The sequence below is a fragment of the Pseudorca crassidens genome, chromosome 20, assembly GCF_039906515.1.
Source record: "Pseudorca crassidens isolate mPseCra1 chromosome 20, mPseCra1.hap1, whole genome shotgun sequence".
Classification (NCBI taxonomy): Eukaryota; Metazoa; Chordata; class Mammalia; order Artiodactyla; family Delphinidae; genus Pseudorca; species Pseudorca crassidens.
Window position 1 is genome coordinate 17,524,305 of NC_090315.1, and position 20,626 is coordinate 17,544,930.

At 56.5% G+C, this 20,626-nt stretch overlaps 2 protein-coding genes across 15 annotated transcripts; one reads left to right on the forward strand and one right to left on the reverse strand.

Annotated features, from left to right (window-relative positions):
• The first annotated feature begins 3,651 nt into the window (after positions 1-3,651).
• On the forward strand, positions 3,652-12,209 carry LGI4 (leucine rich repeat LGI family member 4). 2 transcript variants are annotated; one of them, XM_067720222.1, is made up of 9 exons: positions 3,652-4,668; positions 5,111-5,182; positions 5,432-5,503; positions 6,831-6,902; positions 7,015-7,086; positions 7,320-7,489; positions 9,645-9,809; positions 9,892-10,397; positions 11,236-12,209. In XM_067720222.1, exons 1-9 carry the CDS (start codon positions 4,499-4,501, stop codon positions 11,548-11,550), a joined length of 1,614 nt encoding a protein of 537 aa, XP_067576323.1. In that variant the 5' UTR covers positions 3,652-4,498; the 3' UTR covers positions 11,551-12,209. The 2 variants fall into 2 exon arrangements, with proteins under 2 accessions (XP_067576323.1, XP_067576324.1); XM_067720223.1 differs by having other exon boundaries at positions 4,578-4,668; positions 4,974-5,182.
• Positions 12,210-12,737: 528 nt separating this feature from the next.
• Positions 12,738-18,759, reverse strand: FXYD3 (FXYD domain containing ion transport regulator 3). Of its 13 annotated transcripts, none has more exons than XR_010939226.1 (9): positions 18,623-18,757; positions 16,026-16,089; positions 14,654-14,686; positions 14,523-14,546; positions 14,122-14,183; positions 13,902-13,976; positions 13,785-13,821; positions 13,421-13,458; positions 13,225-13,289 (listed from the first exon to the last, which is right to left on the reverse strand). XR_010939226.1 is itself a non-coding variant. In XM_067720334.1 (8 exons), exons 3-8 carry the CDS (start codon positions 16,063-16,065, stop codon positions 12,753-12,755), a joined length of 747 nt encoding a protein of 248 aa, XP_067576435.1. In that variant the 5' UTR covers positions 16,066-16,089; positions 16,184-16,220; positions 18,623-18,738; the 3' UTR covers positions 12,738-12,752. The 13 variants fall into 13 exon arrangements, 11 of the variants coding, with proteins under 11 accessions (XP_067576435.1, XP_067576434.1, XP_067576436.1 ...); XR_010939225.1 differs by lacking the exon at positions 18,623-18,757 and adding an exon at positions 17,294-17,339; XM_067720334.1 differs by lacking the exons at positions 13,785-13,821; positions 14,122-14,183 and adding an exon at positions 16,184-16,220 and having other exon boundaries at positions 12,738-13,289; positions 18,623-18,738.
• Between the last annotated feature and the right edge of the window lie 1,867 nt (positions 18,760-20,626).

A 20,626-nucleotide genomic window follows, 5' to 3' on the forward strand; every position in this document is an offset into this window, starting at 1 on the left:
GCAGCCAGCCGTGGGGAAAGCTGGGGAGAAGAGGTGCCGGCAGGGAGGACTGTGTTACAGGCGCACAAACACACACACACACACTCACACGTGAGCCTCGGCCGCACCTCAGAGGGCTTCGGAGCTGGGAGGGCAGGGTGGGTGTCAATGATTTTCCACGCTGCTCCCTGGGAACTGGGCCCAGCCTGGGCTTAAGGTCACCTGGCCTGAGTGCCTAGGAGTCCACTGACCCCTGACCCCAGGGTCCTGCGGGGCCCTCGTCAGCGCCACAGGGCCGTTTGGAGGGCATTTCAGCGTGTATGTAGGTTGTCTTCTACTGACTGTGAGGTCCCCCAGGGGTACACACCACACACACACACACACAGAAACCCAAAGACCTGGATAAACAGGCACAAAACAAGACAAATACATGCATGTCCATACATACAAATCCAGAATGACACACCCATAGAGAAGCCCAAAGACACTCACCAGCACTCCTCACACCAGTCACAAAACACCAAGACAAACACACTTGTATACACACAAAACACACACGTGTTCATTGAGATGGATGCCCGTATAGAGGCACAAAGACACAACCACGCAACTGTGCACTCTTACAAATGGTCACAGAGATACACACTCCGGCGAGGACAATACTGACAAATGTCTGTACAGAAACACACCAACACATGCACACTAAACATAAATACATTCAAAGGCACCGCCACAGCCAGCACTCCTACACAATCTCAGGCATGTGAAGGCACAAAAACTGTGTACATTTGTACACAGACACACACACACATTTATGTGGGCTCATGGAGAAGCAGAACACTGTCAAGGACACAGGCATACAACCAACCACGCTGTGGTTTCATAACCATAAAAACAGACACACACACACACACACACACACACACACACACACACACATCCTCATGCACCGGCAAACAGGCACACAGCTGGTCATACAGTCGCAGACATACAGGCCTACGCTCTGTGTTCACACCCTTGGAGACACCACCAAATGTACGCTGATGTGTTTAGCCCAGAACCTCCCCGTCCCTGAGCTCATGTGACCCCTAAAACCCCCTGGAGGACAACACACCTGGCGTCCTCATGGGCAGACCAGGTTACCAGGCACTGGTGACAGAGAAAAGGGGGATCAGCTCTGGGCTCTGCCATTCCTAGTTGTGAGAGCTCGAGCAGCCCAAGAGACCTCTCTGTGCCTTGGTTTCCCATCCTACAAAATGGAGAAATCACTAAGGTAATATGTATCACCCTGGGCCAGGCTCAGAGGTCTCTGAACCTGACGTTGTCGTTTTTAAAAATATATATTTACTTATTTATTACTATTTATTTGGTTGCGCTGGGTCTTAGTTGCAGCTCAAGAGCTCCTTAGTTGCGGCACGTGGGCTTCTTAGTTGTGGCATACAAACTCTTAGTTGCGGCATGCATGTGGGATCTAGTTCCCTGACCAAGGGTCGAATCTGGGCCCCCTGCATTGGGAGCTCAGAGTCTTAAGCAGTGTACCACCAGGGAAGTCCCCCTGATGCTGTCTTATTATTAACTCCATTTTAGATATCTGCAAACCAATGTTTAGCAAAGTGGAGATAATTCTCCCAAGGTCCCTCTGGTGGTTAAGGACAGAAACTGCCCCCACCTGAAAGAGACCTGGGCCCAGATACCACACTCTGCAGGACACAGATCAGGAGCAGGTAGACGGCTCACACCCAGGCACAGGTGGCCCTGACACACACACACACACACACACGCACACACATGCGCACGTGCACGTGTGCACGTGGTCTCAGAGGACCCCGGCAGCTTCAAAAGTCTCCCTCATGAGCCTCTGCCCCTTGTGGCCCTATACCCCAGAGTCACCAGCAGTCCCTGGTTAATGATAACCCTAATACTTATGTAGCCCTGGGAAGGGATGACAGAGGAGCAAGGGGGGCCAGCAGGGAGGGGGGCACCTGGCTAGCTCTAGCCAGTGCTGGGGTCCCTCCCCTCACAGGGCCAGCTGCTCCAGAGTGGAGAGGCCCAGCCATTTTCGGGCTGGGTGATGGGCCAATGACTTAACCTCTCTGTGGCTCAGTTTCTCCTTCTGTAAAATGTAAATGATAATACTATTCAACTCAGAGGGAGGTCGAGATGATTATCTGAAATGATCCATGGAAAATATTGAGAACAAAGCCTGGCACACAGTAAGTGATCACAAAAAAAAAAAAGTAAGCTGTCACCATCATCATCCTTGTCATTCTTCTCATCATAAACAGGAGGGAGAACCCTGCTGGGCTGAACGCTCTGTGAGTATGGATTTAGGCCCATCTGTCTCCCCTCGGTGTCCCTGGCCCAAAGCTCTTTATCTATCTTTCTCAAAGACCCTGTAAAGAAGTTTATCATCCCTGCTTTATGGCTGAGGCAACAGAGACCTGAAGGGCCTCGCTCAAATCACAGAGATGTTCAGGTGCAGGACAAGCCCTTGGATCCGGAATCCACCCCAAGCTGGGGAGTGCCCACCCTGCTCTGAACACTCTCTCTCCTCTCGGATAGAGGAGGAATTCTCTACACATCTGAGAAGTGGGTGACACGATTGCCCCATCTGACAGATGGGCAAACTGAGGATCAGGGATGACCTTGATCTGAGTGACCCCACCTGGTGTCAGGGGTGGTCACTTTCAATACTTTTAAAAAAATATTCAAGTTTAATAATTTATGCTTTACCAGTAAGACACACATTTCTACTTTTCTGTAAAAGGCGTTAGTGGAACAGTCCTGAGTATGCCGACCCGAAGCTGACCCAACGCGGCCTGGGCCTCATCTGCCCGCAGCTTTGCCCGGTGCTCTCCAAAGCCCCGACTAGCCCGCGTGCCAGGCCCACCCCGTGCCCTGCTTCGTGACCGGTGACCCCTAGCTGGTGCTGTTAGGTCCCTTGTCCTCCAAGTGTTCTGGGTGTGTGCAGCAGTGCCAAGAGAGGCTGTGTGTTCTCCTCATGCCTTAGTTTTCCCATCTGTAAAGTGGGGGTTAATAATACTCCCCACCTCAAGGGGTTGTTGTGAGGACTGAGTAAATTCATGTCAAGACTGATGCATAGTAAGGGCTCAGTGAGTATCATTACTACTACTTCAGTTTGGGTAATATCATTTATTTATTTTTCTTATTTAATGAACAGAATCTATCCAAACTGCTAAAAGCTTAGTCCAAACGAAAACAGTCAGTATCCATGGGCTCTGATCTCCAAAGGAGGAATGCAAAATCATACTGGGAGACTGTGCAGCCAGCTGCCTGGGCTTGAGTCCTGACTCTGCCTCAGCTCGATAACCTAGATCTCAAATGACCTGACCCCTCGCTTCAGTATTTCCATTTGTAAAATAGCTGTATGATGTATCAGCCTCGGAGGGCTGTAGTGAGGTCAGCACGAGCTAATAGATGAACTTGTAGGACGCGGCGTGGTACAGAGTCAGTGCTGAAGGAAGGGGATGGCATCATTACCATCCTTTTTCCCTTGGGTTGGCTCCCTACCCCTAAGTGAGTGGTGGGTACTCAAGGAGTTAATTTCGGGCAAAAGAGGTTGTGCGTTTGGGGAAGGGCGGCTGCCCTGCTGAGTGTCGCCACCAGAGGGAGCAGCTGGACTTGAGCTGGTCCCTCCAAGCCTGGGTGCCAGTGCCCACCCAGCCCTACTGGAGCCAGGGGAGGGGGCTGGCTGGGAGTGGCCACCGCGGCTCCAGCCCTTGGTGGTCTCTCCTCCCACCCCCCTCCTGCCTGCAGAGTCATCCGGTCCCCACCCAGGTGACAGCCTCCTCACACTCCATGAGTGGGGTGGAGTGGGGAATCTGGGGAGGGGGCTGGCCAGGAGGGGCCAGGGCAGCTCCAATGCTCCGCAGCCCCTCCCCTCCCATGGGGCCCTCTGGCCCCTTCCCAAGGGCTGCTCTTCCTATGGCCTCTGACGCCCTCCTCCTTCTTGCCCTGCTTTGCCTGGAGCACCCGGTGCCCAGCAAGTCCCTTTCCCAAACCTCCTGGGAGAAGGGACGTGGGAGGAGGGGAAGAAACTTCCAAGGAGCTGGAAAGGGGGGGTAGGGAGACAGAAATAAAGACACCAGACAGAGGGAGACACACACACACACACACACACACACACACACACAGAAAGAGAGACCAACAGACAGAAGGAGACAGAGAAAAAGAGAAACAGAGACAGAGAGACAATTCAGATAGAAATAGAGAGACAGAGATAGAGAGTGGGAAGCAGACTAACTCACGGAGTCAGAAGTATAAAAAGAGAGAGAGACAGAAAGACAGGGAAAGAGAAATAAACAGAAAATTAGACACTAAAGAGATACAGGAAGCAAAGCAGACTGAGGAGAGACCAAGAAAGAGGAGAGAGAAGCCAGGGCAGAGCGTGCCAGCGGGCGGCATGGAGGGTCACCTGGCGTGGGAGATGTAGTGGCCGCAACCTGGGCCAAGCTGGGTGGGCAGAGAGAAGCCGGTGCCTCGGTGGAGGTCAGGGGGCATGGGAGGGGCAGGAATTCTGCTGCTGCTGCTGGCTGGGGTGGGTGTGGGGGGGGCCTGGAGACCCCCAAAGGGAAAGTGTCCTCTGAGTTGCTCCTGCTCTAAAGACAGTGCCCTGTGTGAGGGCTCCCCGGACCTGCCCGAGAGCTTCTCCCCGACCCTGCTGTCGCTGTGAGTGTCCGGCCCTCTGGAGGCCTCAGGCTGCGGATGGGAGTCCTGGGACCCCAGGGGTTGGGGGGCAGGGTGCTGGCTCCCCAAGGAAACAGGGACCCATCAGGATCTTGGGAGGGGGGCAGCAAAGGATGTCGGGAGGCCTGAAAGGGGGCTGCTGGGATTTGGAAAGGAGCCGGAGGGAAATTCCAAAGGGCAGGGTCAGCATCGGGGCCTGGGAAGAAGGAGAGCCGTGGGGTGGGCTGAGCGCTGCCAGGATCCTTGCCAAGCGAGGAGCGCAAATGCCTGTCTCCCCTGGGATGTAGGGGAGACACACACACCCAGGGCCAGGTGGCATGCCAGGGTCCCCTCCGCCCCACCCCCGGACACAGGAGACAGCTCTGGGATGGGACTGGCACACTGGAGCAGTCTTCTCCTCGCCCACCATTGCCCACATCCCCAGCTCACTCGTTAGGACTGGAGTCACCCAGCTGAAGGCCGGCAGCTTCCTGAGGGTACCGTCACTGCACCTGCTGTGAGTGGGGCCCGGCTTAGCGACGGCCACCTGAGGGAGGGGGTGTCCGTGCACACGCGCGTGGGGGAGTGTGCACACATACACGTATGTGCGTGTCCATGAAAGCATCCGTGTCACACACATACTCACGTGGCATGCGTATGTGTGTGTGACCGTGCCCACGTGGGCTGGGGTTGGGAGGGGGCAAGGTTAACGTGTCAGGTAGGGAGCAGCAACCCTGGAAAAATGTCTTTCTAACTTCCTTGCCAGCCTCTTCACATCCAACTCCTTCTCCGTGATCGAGGACGATGCGTTTGCGGGCCTGTCCCACCTGCAGTACCTGTGAGTGAGGCCAGAAGATGGGGGCAGGAATGGGGGCCTGGGAGAGGAAGGCGGAGCCCCTCTGTGTCTCCTAGAGTGGGGGAGATAGGGGCTTGTTGCCCTGGGGAGGAAGTGTCTGCACAAGGGACCGTCTGGAGGGGGCAAGGGTCCTGGCCTCTTGAGTGGGGTTGGGGCTTCTGCTCAGCTGCCCTCTCTGTTTCAAGATTCACAAAAGGCCTGGATGACCCATGACTGTTTCTGGTCCTCCCTGACTTTTGGGAGCCCAGGGAGGTTACAGAGAGGCCAGAGATAAAGAAGTGTTTCAAATTAAGAGGAAACTATTCTGAGTTAGTTGGTGATGGTGGTACTGATGGTAATGGTGGTGATGAGAGTATGACTGCGCCAGCATGACTGCTGGTGCTGGTGGTGATGATAATGGTGGTGGTGTGCAGCTGCTCGCAGGGAAGTGGTGGCATTATTGAGGATGGTGGAGTGGGGATGATTTTGATAAAAATGGTGGACCCAACGTGATGGTGCTGTTGGTGGTACGGATGATGAAGTTTGAAGGGTTGGTGTTAGTGATAATTATCAGTGTTCTGGGCATCGGTAATTATTGTATTGGTATTGGTGATGGTTTGGGGTAGGATGTTGGTGTTGGCGTAATGGCGATGTTGTTGGTGTGGGGTTTGGTGGTGGTGGCGGAGATGTTCGTACGTATGGAAATTGCGGCAGTAGTGGTGCTGATGGGTGATGATGTGAGTGCTGGGGGTAAAGGTGACGTTTCTGGTGTTGGCAGTGCTGGTACCAGTGCTGAAGCTTGTGATGATGGTGGCATTGGTTTTGGTATTGATCACAAAGGCTGTGTTCTTGGTGATGCTTATCAGTGTTGCCGGTGTGGGTTTGGTAATGATGGTGTTGGTGTTGGTGTTGGTATTGATGATGGGAACGGGTGGTGATGGTATCGGTGACAGTGGTGACATGGTATATTGTTGGTGATGACGATGGTAGAGGCACTGGGCGTAATGGATGATGGTGGAGGTATGGGTGGTAATATTGGTGCTAGTGTTGGTGCTGGTGATCAGGGCAGCAGTGGTGGTGATGGTGGTGGCAGTGTTCACGGTGAGGCTGGCAATGACCATAGGGTCAGGTTCTTGGGTCCTGAAACTGTAGGCTGGGACCTTGCTGAGGAGAGGTTCGTGGGAGGTTTTCCCTGGGATCGTGCAAGCTGTTGGGGGAGAATTCGGCACATTCCAGTGGCCTATGGCTTCCATGGGGTGAGTTCCCCAAGCACTGTAGGGCCACAGCAGGGAACCAAGGGCCGCCCCCTGACCCCACCTTCCCTCCACAGCTTTATCGAAGACAATGAGATTGGCTCCATCTCTAAGAACGCTCTCAGAGGACTCCGCTCACTCACACACCTGTGCGTGCCCCCATCGCCCCAGCCCTCCCTGACAGGCACCCCGCACCCATCACCCAGGCACACAGCGTATCCTGGGAGCTGCTGATGGTTTCTCCTTCTCTCCCTCCACCAGAAGCCTGGCCAATAACCATCTCGAGACTCTCCCCAGATTCCTGTTCCGAGGCCTGGAGACCCTGACTCACGTGTGAGGCTCAAGGGGGCTGGGAGGGTGGGGGGATTTGGGAATGTTTGGGTGGGGGAAGGGGACATCTGTGCCCACTCTTTGTTGGCACAAATGAGTATGACTGCGATGGTTCCTACATATTTTCCACACCACTCGGGGGCCCTATCCTGAAACCTTGCCTGGGGAGGGGTGGGGGGCGTGGCCCGCAGGGAGTGGAATCTGGGTCGCAGCCCCTCCCCGGCCTCTTGCCCCAGGGACCTCCGCGGGAACCCGTTCCAGTGTGACTGCCGTGTCCTCTGGCTGCTGCAGTGGATACCCACCGTGAACGCCAGCGTGGGGACCGGGGCCTGTGCCGGCCCCGCCGCCCTGGCCCACATGCAGCTCCACCACCTCGACCCCAAGACGTTCAAGTGCAGAGCCATAGGTGGGGGCTTTCCCGGTGGGGTGGGAGGGACAGCAGGCGTTCCCGGAAGAAGGTGGGAGATTGGGGAACGGCTGCCAGGGCTGAGGGGCTCACCTCCTTCCCTGCTCTGCCATTTCCTGGCTATGAGTCTCCTGAGCAAGCAGCATCACCTCCCTGAGCCTCAGTTTTCCTGTCTGTAAATAGGGGTAATAAACAGTGACATAGGGCTGCTGTGAGACTTCAGTGATGTACTTGGCGCAGGGCCTGGGAGGGGAGGCCCGCACAAATGTTCATTCTCCTCGTTGTTGTTATTGATATAAAATCGACCATTTAAAAAGTACTTCCTATGATCATTTTGCTTTTCCACAAATATATTTTGGTACCTTTATGGGTACTGGGCAAAGCAGAGAGCACAGCAGTGATGAAGCCAGTCCTGGGTCTTGCCCTCACAGAGCCCACAGCCAGAGACAAGCAGAGAGGGATGGCCCAGAATGCTCAGGCCTGGGATGGGGGAAGCACAGAGGGGTCAGGGCCGGGATGGAGGGAAACCGTGGAGCTACGGGAGCCCAGAGCCAGAGCGGGGGCCAGGCACAGCTGGAGGGTCAGGAAGGAGTGGACATTTGAGTTCAGACCTGAAGACCATTACTAACATCATCATCATCAAAGCGTAAGACATGCTTTTGGTCTTTGGGATTCACAGAACAAGGGAGTTTAACTTAGTCACCCTTCATTCCATTATTCAACACACAGTCACTGAGGTCCACTCGGTGCCCGTCCCTGTGAGAGGCAATGGGCACACTGTGGTGACCAAGATAACCCCGGGCCTTGGCCTTGGCCTCATGGGGTCACAGTCCTGGGGGTGGGGAGACAGACATTAAATAAAACATTGCACCAATAATTGTATGGTACACATCGTGATAAACACAGGGGGTGATGAGAGAGTTTAGGCGGTGGTCCTGCCTTACCTGGGGCATCGGAGAAGGCTTCTCTGAAGAGGTAGCACTAGCTGTGGATGTAGCTAAGTGGAGTACAGAGGAAGGAGCCCGCATGTGCAGTGACCCCCAAGGCAGCACAGAGCTTGTCCTGAATGAGGGTCAAAGGGAGGCACGTCTGGTTTACGGGAGTGAGGAGGGAAGGACACAGATGAGGTGGAAGGTGCAGGGGCCTCACTCTGCAGGACTTCGAAAGCCACAGAGAACAAGGTGGACTTTATCCAGAGGGCTGTGGGAAGCCATGGAGGGTTTTGAGCAGGGAGTGACATGATTTGATGACCATTTTTAAAAGATCCCCTTTGGATGGGTATGCTCAGTGGTTTGGTTCATTGCTTCAACCCTGGTCCCTAGGAGTAGGGCCTGGCATGTAGAGTGAAGTATTGTAGACTGGAGTCCACCACCCGGCTCCACCGCCACCGCACTGGGCAATCTGGGTGCACCGTTACCCAAAATGCTAAGGTGCTGTAACAGGGAGGCTGTCAGTAGCAAGAATTAAAGAAAACAGAAGGGTCTGAGGTGAGCAGTCCAGGTGGGTGGGGCAGCCCCTGGGTGTTATCCTGCTTTCCACGGCTGAAACCGAGCTGTGGCCCCGTCCATAGGCCAGTTCACAAGGAGAAGGGGAAAGGGCCAAGTCCAGGATGAGCCGTCTTCCTACAAGCAAGGCAAGCACTACAACCATCACTCTGCTTTTGTTCCACTGGGAACTTGGTCTGGTCATGGCCGCAGCGGACCTCAGAGGCTGGGGGGCAGCACAGGGGCAGTGCTGGGCTAATGTGGCCTCTGGCTGGGCAGCTTTGTGCCCAGCTGCTATCCTATCTCATGGAAGATGGGAAGGGTGGATTTGGCGGGACAGCTGGCTGCCTGTGCCTCTTAGCCTCAGTTTCCTCATCTATAAAGTGGATATAATAACAGAACATAGCCCATAGGGATCTTGTGAAATTAAATGAATGAATAAATGGCTACTTCTAAGCAGCTCTTTGCTGATGCCACGCAGCTTAGAGTACCGCCACGTTGTTGTGAGTTAATACGTCCATAGGTAAAAAGATTCCACTGTATGTCCCTACGAGGTCGACACCGTGGTGGTCCTCACCTCAGAGGTGTGCAAAGCGGGACTCAGTGATGAGGACCGTGGGGTGCCCCTGGCCTGCCTGACTCTCTCCCCTCCCCGCTGCACCCCCTCCCAGAGCTGTCCTGGTTCCAGACGGTCGGCGAGTCAGCGCTGGGCGTAGAGGCTTTCTCCTACCAAGGGGAGCCCCACGTCGTCCTGGCACAGCCCTTTGCCGGCCGCTGCCTGATCCTGACCTGGGACTACAGCCTGCAGCGCTTCCGGCAGGAGGAAGAGCTGTCTGGTAAGCCCACTCCCATCCTCCAGCCTGCCAGGTAGCCTGCCCAGCTCGTCTGACAGGCGCCCTGCTCCCCGCCTCCCCACAGCGCCCTCGGTGGTGTCCTGCAAGCCGCTGGTGCTGGGCCCGCGCCTCTTTGTGCTGGCCGCCCGCCTGTGGGGAGGCTCGCAGCTGTGGGCCCGGCCCGGCCCCGACCTGCGCCTGGCCCCGCTGCAGGCCCTGGCTCCACGGCGGCTGCTGCGGCCCAATGACGCCGAGCTCCTGTGGCTGGACGGGCAGCCCTGCTTCGTGGTGGCCGACGCCTCCAAGGCAGGCAGCACCACGCTGCTGTGCCGGGACGGGCCCGGCTTCTACCCGCGCCAGAGCCTGCACGCCTGGCACCGGGACACGGATGCCGAGGCCCTCGAGCTGGACGGCCGGCCCCATCTGCTGCTAGCCTCCGCCTCGCAGCGGCCTGTGCTCTTCCACTGGTTTGGGGGCCGCTTCGAGAGGCGCACAGACATCCCCGAGGCCGAGGACGTCTATGCCACACGCCACTTCCAGGCCAGCGGAGATGTGTTCCTGTGCCTGACACGCTACATCGGGGACTCCATGGTGAGGCTGAGCCCAGTCCCGTGGGGCAGGCACAGGCCGGGCCTGACCTGCATCGGCAGACTCCCACTCAGGGCTGACCTTCCAGCACTGACCCCACCTTGCGCACTGGCCTCTGAACTCTGACCCGCCTCACGGGCTGAGCTTCCTAATGTGCTGATCTTTGAGCTCTGACCCCACCCCAACACTGACTCCAAGACTGTGACCCCTCGAGGCTGGCTGACCCTAAACCACTCCCCATCCCCCAACACTGACACTGGCCCCGAGATTCTACCGCCAAGCTCCAACACACCCCAGAAACTACATTTAATCACACCCTGAAGCCCCAGGGCTGACGGCCCACCCCCTCCAGCACTCTCTCTCTGGAGTGAGGTACAGCCAGGGGGAGGGCTCTGGGCCTAAAAGGCACTGATCTGACGCAGGTGTTCACAGGGTGTCTGCATGGGGAGCAGACTGTGGGCACAGGGACAGGAGCAGGGAGATCAGGAAGACCAGGAAGGAGGCTGTGTGATGGTCCAGGAGGGAGGTGACTGTGGCTGGGCTGGAGGGCAGCCAGAATAAATGAGAGACATAAATACCATGGTAGGTGAAACTGACAGATTCCAGGGCTGACTGATTCTATGTGGGGTGTGAGGGAGAGAGAAGGGCTCAGAATGACTCCAAGTCGGTGGCCTGAGCAGCTGGGTGGTGACATTTATGAAGATAAGAAAGCTGTGGGAGTTTGGGGACCTGCAGGCCTCTGTTCCCAAGCTGTCCCAGGTCCTCCAAAGCCTAGAGGACCACTGACGGGCAGGCCTGGCCCTCTTGGACCCCAGCCCTAATAAGCGGCCACCCTCCACAGGTCATGCGCTGGGATGGTTCCATGTTTCGCCTGCTGCAGCAGCTTCCCTCTCGCGGCGCCCACGTCTTCCAGCCACTGCTCATCGCCAGGGACCAGCTGGCTATCCTGGGCAGCGACTTCACCTTCAGCCAGGTCTTCCGCCTTGAGCCTGACAGGGGGCTCCTGGAGCCACTGCAGGAGCTGGGGCCCCCAGCCTTGGTGGCCCCCCGGGCCTTTGCCCATATCACCATGGCCGGCAGACGCTTCCTCTTCGCTGCTTGCTTCAAGGGCCCCACACAGATCTACCAGCATCACGAGTTAGACCTCAGTGCCTGAGACTGGAAGGGCCCCTGGACATGGCTGGCAGAGGGCTGGCATGGGGAGTCCTGGGCCTCTGGATGCCCCATTGCCTAGACTCCTGGTCCTACTCAGAGGTGACTGCTGGTCCTGTGAGATACTGACCACAGGCCAAGTTCCAGGCAAGAGCTGCTCGTCCAGTCTTAAGCAACATCTTGGCTGGAGGCAGATGACCCCTCCCCCTCCAAGAATGACTTGGGGGCTCAGGCTGGGGCACCGCCACACGGAGACAGTACAGAAATCATGGGGGGCGGGGGGTAATGTGCAGAGCTCCATGAGGTCTGGAAGCGCCCCGCTCAACCCGCTCTCAACCCTCCTATTCCCTGTAAAAGTACTACGGAGAGGATAGCTTTCCTTTTCCTTCTAAACTCAATCCAGCCAATCGCTTTTAGTGCCCGCCTCCATGACGTCATCAGTAGCTGGGGAGTTTTCCCTCTCGGGCTTGCTAACTTCCTCTGCTGCTTGTGCGCATGCCTGCTGCCGAGGCGGAAGCCCAGCGTGTCTTACCTGTTGCGCGTGCGCAGGGAATAGGCGGGAAATTGAGAATTGTTGCCGGGAGTCCGAGGTACCCGTCCTCGGTCGGTGAAAGGGGCGAGGACAGAAAGTGTACGAGCTCAATAAACGCGCTGTGCACCCGCCTCACCGGTTGTTGTGGGGTCTTTGGGAGAGGGTGTCTGCTGTGGCATGGGGGTGGGGTGAGGGAGGAGGATTCGTGTCCCAGGAACGGTATTATGGGGGGGGGGGGTGTCCCAGGGTACATTTTGGCTGCCCTTGTTGAGCTTTCGCGAGGTTTCTAAGGAGTGTGTGCTCATGATTATGGGGGGCCTAGTGGGATGTCCAAGGGATATAAGGGCATTATTAGGGGACAGGTCACGGGTTTATTGTTGGTCTCGTGTCTTATGTATTGTAGGAGATACTGCGGGGTGTTTTGGAGGATTTTAGGCATTTTTATGGCTCTTGGGGACATTTTGGAAGTCTTATTGGCTATTGGAGACTGTCTCAAGGGAGTTGAGGGCTTGTTGGAGTTCTCACACCGTGTGGTCATTATATATTATTAGGAGTATCATGGGGAATCATTTAAAGGTCTTACAGGAACATTTGAGTGTTAGGAAGGGTCTTTTATAATAAAATGGGGTCTGAGGTGAGTCGGAGGGTCACTATTATAATCATAAGCTATCTGGCTACTCCTTTTGTGACAGGATGATCCCACATCCTAGTTTTCCTGGGAAGGTCCCACTGTCCACCTGAGTGTCCCAGCATTCCATCTGGCTAGAGCTCCCTTTCACTCTCAGAATGTCCCCCATGTGGCTACTAGAGCATTTTAAATGGCAGATGTGGCTCCCATGGCCATGGAGGCAGAGGTCAGGCCCCATGCCGTCCACCAGGTCGTGAGGAAGCAGGCCTGTGGGCTTGTCCCAGTGGAGAGATTCAGCTGCCAGCTTCCATGCTGGCCCCCATGCACATCCACCTTCTCCTGGCCCCCCAAAACCCCAACGCGCACATAGGGAGTTTCGAGGCTGCTTGGGCATGAGGCAAGATCGTTTAAGAGTGAAAATTGAACAAAGACCCCCTCCAGTGAGAGATGAGATGGAGCCCTGGCCAGGTGGTCTGAGAATTCCATCGTGGAGTTTAGGATCCTGTGCAGAGCCAGGACTTGGGGAAAGAGTGGCCCTCGGTGCTCTTTCCACTGATCCATCCTCAACAGTTATGCTCAGAGCCTGGGAGAGGTGACAGGGTCAGCTTGTGAGAGTGGATCAGGTTATATCTCCCCAGGGTGCATACACACACACACACACACACACACTTCATACCCTATGTCCCAGTCAGCTCCATTCTGTCCCTGTCTTACCTGAAGTGATGAGAGGTGGGGCATCGCCTGGATAGTGACTAGGGAAAGAAAAGTGATGAGATCTCTGTTCACCCCCGTTCATCCTCTCCCTCAAGGCTAGAGGATTCTCAGCTTGCCCCGACATATCTTCCTAGCTATTTTCCCACAAAGTGGTACCATCCCAGGGACCAAAGCATTTCATGATTGGAGGCCCTCTGAGGATTCATGGCTCTGAAGAATAAACCTGGAAGATCTCAGTAACAGGAATTCGCCAGGGCAAGACCCAGAAACCCGGCCTTTTTTTTTTTTTGCCAAATTTAGCTCTTTCCCCCTGAAAGGTGTCTGTCCGGTATGAGGCAGGCACACTGCCTGGAACCCATCTTACCGGGGCTTCCGGCTGAACTTGCATTTGCATTTCCCACCTGTTAGGAGAGAGGGGAACATCAGGGGAGGACACCCACCGCCCTGCGCTGCCCGCTCCCCCCCCAGCTGCTCCACTCACTCATGAGGACGATGATGCCCATGGCGCACAGGACCGCTGCGAAGATGAGCCCGCCGACACGGAGGCTGAACCAGTCTAGGAGAAACCCAGAGGGGGCCCTCGGTGCCAGCCCGTGCCCTCCTCATCCAAGCCCCCAACCGCTTGACGATATGCATTAGGCACCCCTGATGTGGGATACAGCAGTGGAGAGAACAGACCGCCCTCCAGCCCCCGCACTCACTTTCCAGTCTCTACACAGCAAGCGACAGAGATCTAACGTGGAGTTAGGTAGAGAGAAGCGGTCTGAAGACATATAAGCAGGGCCAGGGGACGGAGAGTCAGAAGACAGCTCTTTTAGGGAGAGTGGCCAGGGGAGACCCGGCTGAAGGGGCACATCTGAGCAGAGGCCTGAGGAGGGGAGGGAGGGAGCATGGGGCGACGTGGAAGAAAACGTGGGGGTGGTTCTAAGGACCAGGCTGGCATGCCTGGTTGCCTTAATCCCCTGTGCTTACTGTTCAATGCCCCAATCCTCGCCCCTGGGTCACCCCCATCAGACCCTCACTCAACCCTGTGTGGGACCGTTGGCACGAAATCGGTCTGAGGGGTGAGTGGGGCTGCAAAGGGAGGGGCACAGGCTCTCACCGTAGTAGAAAGGACTGTTTTTATCTGCAAGGAAAGAAAAATAGGACATGAATCCAGGATAAGAGTGGGGATGCAGGGGTCCTGGGGGAGACTTTGGGGGCGGGACTGGTGGAAGAGTCGGTCTGACTCACCTTCCGGGTCGTTGGCATCCAAGGCAGGCAGGCCTGGCGGGGAGAAGCAGGGTAGGAGAAAGATGAGGGTGCTGGCCTCTGCAAAGCTGGGGCCAGGGCCGTTGGAGCTCTAGGCCTCAGTGTAGGGTCCCCTGATGGACAGTTCCCCACCTCCCACGGGCACAGGTGTCCAACCCCAAACTAGCTCCTCTGCACGTTCCACCTCGGAAATGAGGGTTTCCCCCGAATCAGCCCCACACCTGCAATAGGTTTTCACCTGGGTGGCTTTGGGCCACCTAGCCAGCCTTTGGCCTGATGTTTCCAGACACCTGGCTAATCCACACCCCCTGCAGAAACGAGCGATGGTCTTGTCAAGATGACAGGTGGCTTCAGCTCCCAGGCGTTCTCAGCCCTCATCTCCTGGTTCTGCCACGTCCACATCCCACCCATCCCTCACCACCCCCCTTACAGTGACTTACTAATTATAAACTTAATATGCTTTATTTAAAAAGGCAACTTTACATCACTACCCTGAATGGAATGGCAGTCTTGCCCAATGTAACTGATAAAAACAGATACAATGAGGGCTTCCCTGGTGGCGCAGTGGTTGAGAGTCCGCCTGCCGATGCAGGGGACACGGGTTCGTGCCCCGGTCCGGGAAGATCCCACATGCCGCGGAGCGGCTGAGCCCGTGAGCCATGGCCGCCAAGCCTGCGCGTCCGGAGCCTGTGCTCCGCAATGGGAGAGGCCACAACAGTGAGAGGCCCGCGTACCGCAAAAAAAAAAAAAAAAAACAGGTACAATGAAAGCAAAGGACTAGGTTTGAATTCTGGCTAGAAGCAGTGGGCTGCCTTAGCTCTGGGCCTAGGCTCTGTTCTTTCTTTGTTAAAGGGAGGTTCATATTTTTAAATTATATTTAAAGCACAAACACATGGTGCTTACTCTGTCCCAGGCACTCTTCTAAGTGCTTTGCAAATAGTAACTCATTTAATCCTCACAGTGACTCTATAAGTAGGTGCTACTATTGTCCAGATGGGGAAACTGAGGCACAAGGGGCTTTGGTAACTTGCCACATAACCTTGAAACCCTTACCTCTCGTAATCAAGTGTTAAGAAGTGTTAAAGACACAGTAGCCCAGAGCTGAGCCTTCTTGATGTCACCAAGAAGACATCAAGACCACGCATGACGAGCTGTGTGAGCCTCTGCTGTAAGAGGTCCTCCTTTATGTGTTCCTTGAAATCACCAGTGTGGTACTTCCCACCTTCCAGGAGATGCTGTCCTGAGACTCACCACCCCACAGCGCAGGCAGAAAGCACGAGAGAGCCACACACAAGCGTGGTCACCACCCAGCTGAGGGAGTCAGGGGAAAGGCAGTCCAGGAATGGGCACTCACCTGCCAGGAGGACGAGCAGGCTCAGGGCCACCTCTTGCATGTCGGAGAGCTGGCCTGGAGGGATCTAGGGGGGAGGTCCAGCTTTAGCAGGGCCACCGGGATGCCTGTGGTTCCCAATCCCCTGCTGCTGTGCTCCTTATCCAGGGTACACAGCTCACCCCAGGGCAGAAAGCCTGGCCTTGAAACTCTGCTGGGCTGAGAGATAAGAAGGAGCCGGAAAGTGCAGTGGGGGCTGGGTGAGAACGAAGGCCTACGGAGGAGCAGCAATAATAACTCACTGGACGTGGACTTGAGGCTTTAAGTGAATTGCCCTGGCAACCAAATGAGGAAGGTGCCGCCAGCTGTTATCCCCATCTTACAGATGTGGAAACTGAGGCTCCAGAGGTGAAAGTGGGTGCTCAAGGTCACCTTGCCAGGAAGCGGGATTTAAACCAGACCTGGCTCTGTGGAGGCTGTTCCTAACTCAGGACTCTCTCAGGGCCTTGGGGTGTTTTGGGAAATGGGGTGTTGGGAGCCAGGTGGCAGGAGGCCTTGTTCCTGGGAGTGTCTCCCATAGACAGCTCGGAGCCTGCCCGCCCTGCCCAGACTTCGCAGACCTTGGGCTGGGCCAGGGCTGGGGACTGAGCTGGCTCCTCTTGTTGCTCTGGGCAGGATGTGGGGAGGAGAGAACTCAGAGAGGATGGGGGAGGGGGAGGGGGAGGGAGAGGGCAGCCCCAGCGCACCCCACCGTCCTGCTTCTGCCCCACCCCTGCCCATCCCACCCCAGTCCTCGGTCCTGCCTCTACCCCTACCAAGCTCCTCTGGCAGCAGACAATTCCTCTTTCCCCAGGTAGGCCTGTGCAGCACAAAGAACACTCCGCCGCCCCCTTCTTGGTCCGGTATCAGTCCCCCTGTGCGTCCTCCTGTCCCCTCTCCCGCCCCTGCCCCACTGCCACAGCATACATTGTCCCAATCTTGATAGCAAGAGCTAACACTTAGATCCACCCTGTGCTGGGCACCGCCAAATGACCTTGCTGGGTTTTCACTCATGTAATCCCCCAAGAATCCCGGAGGCCATTGGTTATACGCCCCATTTCACAGACGGCAAAACACATACCCTCCCTAAGCCTGGTAAAAAGCCCATTGACATTGCCTGCTCTGTCTCCTTGTCGGCAGCTGGAGAGCACGTCCCGTGTCTCTCTCTCTCTGGCCTCTATGTAACCCCCTCCCTGAATTTCTTTCCTGAGAACCTTCTTAGCTTCCCAGTTCATCCCATATACCAGACTCACAGTTTTAATTTGAGCATTCATTTCTTTGAGCATTCAGGCAGGAAAAGGGCCTGTAGCTTTGGGGAACATTACTAAGGCGTTTAAGACCGCCCCCCTTCAAATTTGGGGTGGTGCGGGGAGAGTTGGAATGTGTATGTGAGCGGGACAGCCTAGTGGCTCCCAGCACAGGTCTGTAGAAGGACCACCTGTAGTCTAAAGCGAACACGTGTGGCTTTGTCACCCCACGATCACACTAATACTAGTAATAAGAGCAGGTGCTGATTGAATGTTGACCCCACACCAGACACTGTTCTCAGCTCTTTGCGCTTGTTCATACATGTAATCTTCACAGCTTGATGAAGTTGGCACTATGATTAGCTCACGTTGCTGTCGCAACCCTGTCACCCCTGCGAATTCAGCTTAATGCTCTATACTGTCACCCGGGACTCAGAGTCTCAGTGCTTAAGCCTCTTTCCATGGGAGCCTCCAAGCCTCCCTGGCCGGTGAGGGCTCCATTCACCCCCATACAGCCCCTCCCCAGGCACCTCCCAGCATCCCCAGCACAAGGGGCACTGATGGGTGGTCTCAGCCGTACCCCAGCCCCTGCACGACATTTCCACCCTACTGTCCCATGGTGTGGGCTGCTGGGAGCTGGCATCCGGGCATCTGCCCTCTCCTGCCCTGTTCGGGCTGTTATTGGAAGAGGCCCCAGGGCAGCTCCAGAACCGACTGCAGTCGGTGTGAAGCCTTGGAGAGAAAGGCAGCCTGCAGACGGAGGCTGCGCCCACCCCTCTCTGCTCTTTCCTGGCCCCAGAGATCCCAGTGCTGGTGTGAGGACTTTCCGCCGTCCACCCCCTACTATCGTTCTGTTTCTCCATGATGGTGGCCAGGCCCTTCAGGCCTGAGCAAAATGACTCCCTCGTGTCCCTGAAGTCTCCGCGCCACCTCCCCATGTTACAGCTTCCCCGGGAAGCCACCAGCCCCTTCCCCTAGAGGTCTCCAGGACCCACACATTCCCAATATGCGGACACCCTGAGCCCACCTAGTCATCTACCCATCCAGCCAGTCTGATCCTCCCGATCCAGATACTTCTGTGCTACTCAGAACCCCCGACCTACCCAGACCCACCAGTCTAACAGACACCCCAGTCCCATCTGTGGGCCTTACCCTCGCCCCAGCTGGCTCACCTGGCCTCCTGTGTGGTGAATGATGGGGAGGGGGGCTTGCTCTAATCTGCTCCCCCAGCAAAGGACCTTGAAGGGGGAAGGTTCTAGGGGTCTTTAGCAGAGAGCGGTGGAGGGAGGGGCAAAGCCAAGAAGGGGTTGGAGGGAGGGGGCCCCAGCCCCTCACCTGCGTGCTCCCCAGGCTGCGCGGAGGTTCAGGTTCCGGGAGAGAGCGGGGCTGCTTAGCCTGGGTCCTGCCTTTATCCGCAGCCTCCACGCCCTAAGCAAACCTGGGCAGGTAGAGAACTAGTCTGACTCCCTAAAGCTCGGGGGCTCTCTCACCTCACACCTGCTCTTAAAGAGACAGTTCCAACCCCCAACCACTAGTGGCAGGGAGCTCCCTGGGGTCTCTAGGGTCACAGCAGCCTTAGGCGAGGCAGAAGGAGAATACGATGAGGGCTGGAACTCTGCCCCTCACATCCAGAGAGGTGGCTTTCTCCAGCCACCTGCCCCTCCGAAAAGGACCTGGAAGGAGGAGGGGCTCAGGTCTTTAACGGCAGAGCTTCTGCCTGGCGGGGCGGTGGGGGGAAGGCCATGCTTTGTTTGTAATAACCTAATCTCTTTTACTTAGATTGTGTGTTGTCCTTGGAGGGGGATGGGTGGCCATTGCGGGAGATCTAAAGTCCTCCTCCGGGCTACTTGCTGCCGTTGACACAGTTTGAGGGTCAGCAGAAGATGCTGATAGGACCAAGGTCATGAGGTGGGGACGGGATACACGGGGTGGGGGGAGGGTGTGTGTGAGGGGGCGGTGAGCTGTTGGGCCGTAGACCATGACCTCTCCCCCATCGTGCCCATCATGGCCTAGGGAGGCTGGGATCTGGTTCCCAGCACCAGGCAGACCTTCCCAGCCTGGGTTCTTCCCAAGGGTGCTGGGAGCCAGATGTCTCCGCAGTGGCTGTTGGGACGGGGGCTGCCTCTCACCCCGGATAAGGGCATTGCACTGTGCAAGGCTCCCTTCCCCTCCCTCCTCCCTCTCTTGTCCCTCCTCCTCATGGCATTCCTTCCAGCTGGGGTCTGTGCAGGTCCCCACTTGTTCCCCGTTGGGGTGCCCCCTCCCCCCAATTCCGCCTTTTTAGACAGAGGGACTTTTGTCTGGGGGCTGGATGGAGAACAAGGCGCCTTTGAGTGGCTGGCGGAGGATTGGGGTCACGGGGAGGGGCAGGGCCTTCCTAGGGTGGCTCTGCACTGGCCACCAGCTGGACTCCAGGAGACCCCCAACACCATTGCGGGGGGTGGGGAGGAGGGTGCAGGAGCCAGGCCAGGGAGAGGGTACCATGGGGAGTGTGGAGTGCTGGACAAGGAGAGGGGGTTTTGAGGTCAAGGCTCTGCTGGGGGCAGGGAGAAAGGACCCCTCCCCACTTCTCAGCAGGGAGGGGGAAGGGTGGGGCAAGGAACGCCCGCCCAGCTACACGCTTTCTTTATGTGGGCCCCTTGGGCAATTTCTCAATCCCAGGCCCTAGACTAGGACAGGGTCTCCCTACAACTCCCACCAAGGAGGGGCCAGTCCCTGCAAAGAGTGGGGTTCAGCCAGGGTGGGGCTCAGTCAAAGCGGGAGGTTCAGAGGGAGATAGAAACAGAGAAGGGGAGGCATGGTGGGGGCAGATCCCAGTCCAGCTAAGGGGGTCTTTGTGTCCGGTCAGATAACATCTCTTGCCCAGACATTTCAAGATTGCGATGTTCCTTTGAAGACCCTTCTGGTGGTCTTGGGGGTGGGGTGGTGTCTCCCTCTGCTGGGAAGTCCAGGAACTGCGTGCGTCCGAGACAGAGAAGGGGCGAGTGCTGGGTGACTAGGAGGGATGCTCCATCCCTCACCTGTGCCGGAGTCTGCACTCTCAGATGTCAATGGGGCCAGGCAAGAATCATGAATGAGTGAAGCAGGCCAGGCATGAGACTATAAGGTACGGTGGCAGCTGGGCAAACAGAACTATTGTCCTGTCTATAGGGCAGCCACCGGGACTTCCCTGGTGGCACAGTGGTTAAGAATCCGCCTGCCAATGCAGGGGACTCGGGTTCGAGCCCTGGTCCAGGAAGATCTCACATGCCGCCGAGCAACTAAGCCCATACGCCACAACTACTGAGCCTCAGCTCTAGAGCCCGCGAGCCACAACTACTGAGCCCACATGCCACAACT

Excerpts from the sequence above, each read along its gene's own strand:
- LGI4 (XM_067720222.1), top strand. The coding sequence starts at position 4,499 with ATGGGAGGGGCAGGAATTCTGCTGCTGCTGCTGGCTGGGGTGGGTGTG. Across the intron at positions 4,669-5,110 it reads TCCCCGACCCTGCTGTCGCT|CTCACTCGTTAGGACTGGAG; the intron begins GTGAGTGTCCGG and ends CCACATCCCCAG. Across the intron at positions 7,087-7,319 it reads CTGGAGACCCTGACTCACGT|GGACCTCCGCGGGAACCCGT; the intron begins GTGAGGCTCAAG and ends CTCTTGCCCCAG.
- FXYD3 (XM_067720332.1), bottom strand. The coding sequence starts at position 17,326 with ATGCTCAAAGAAATGAATGCTCAAATTAAAACT. Across the intron at positions 14,687-16,025 it reads CCTGCTCGTCCTCCTGGCAG|GCCTGCCTGCCTTGGATGCC; the intron begins GTGAGTGCCCAT and ends TCTCCCCGCCAG. Across the intron at positions 13,290-13,420 it reads CCCACCTCTCATCACTTCAG|GCTCTGAGCATAACTGTTGA; the intron begins GTAAGACAGGGA and ends CACCTCTCCCAG.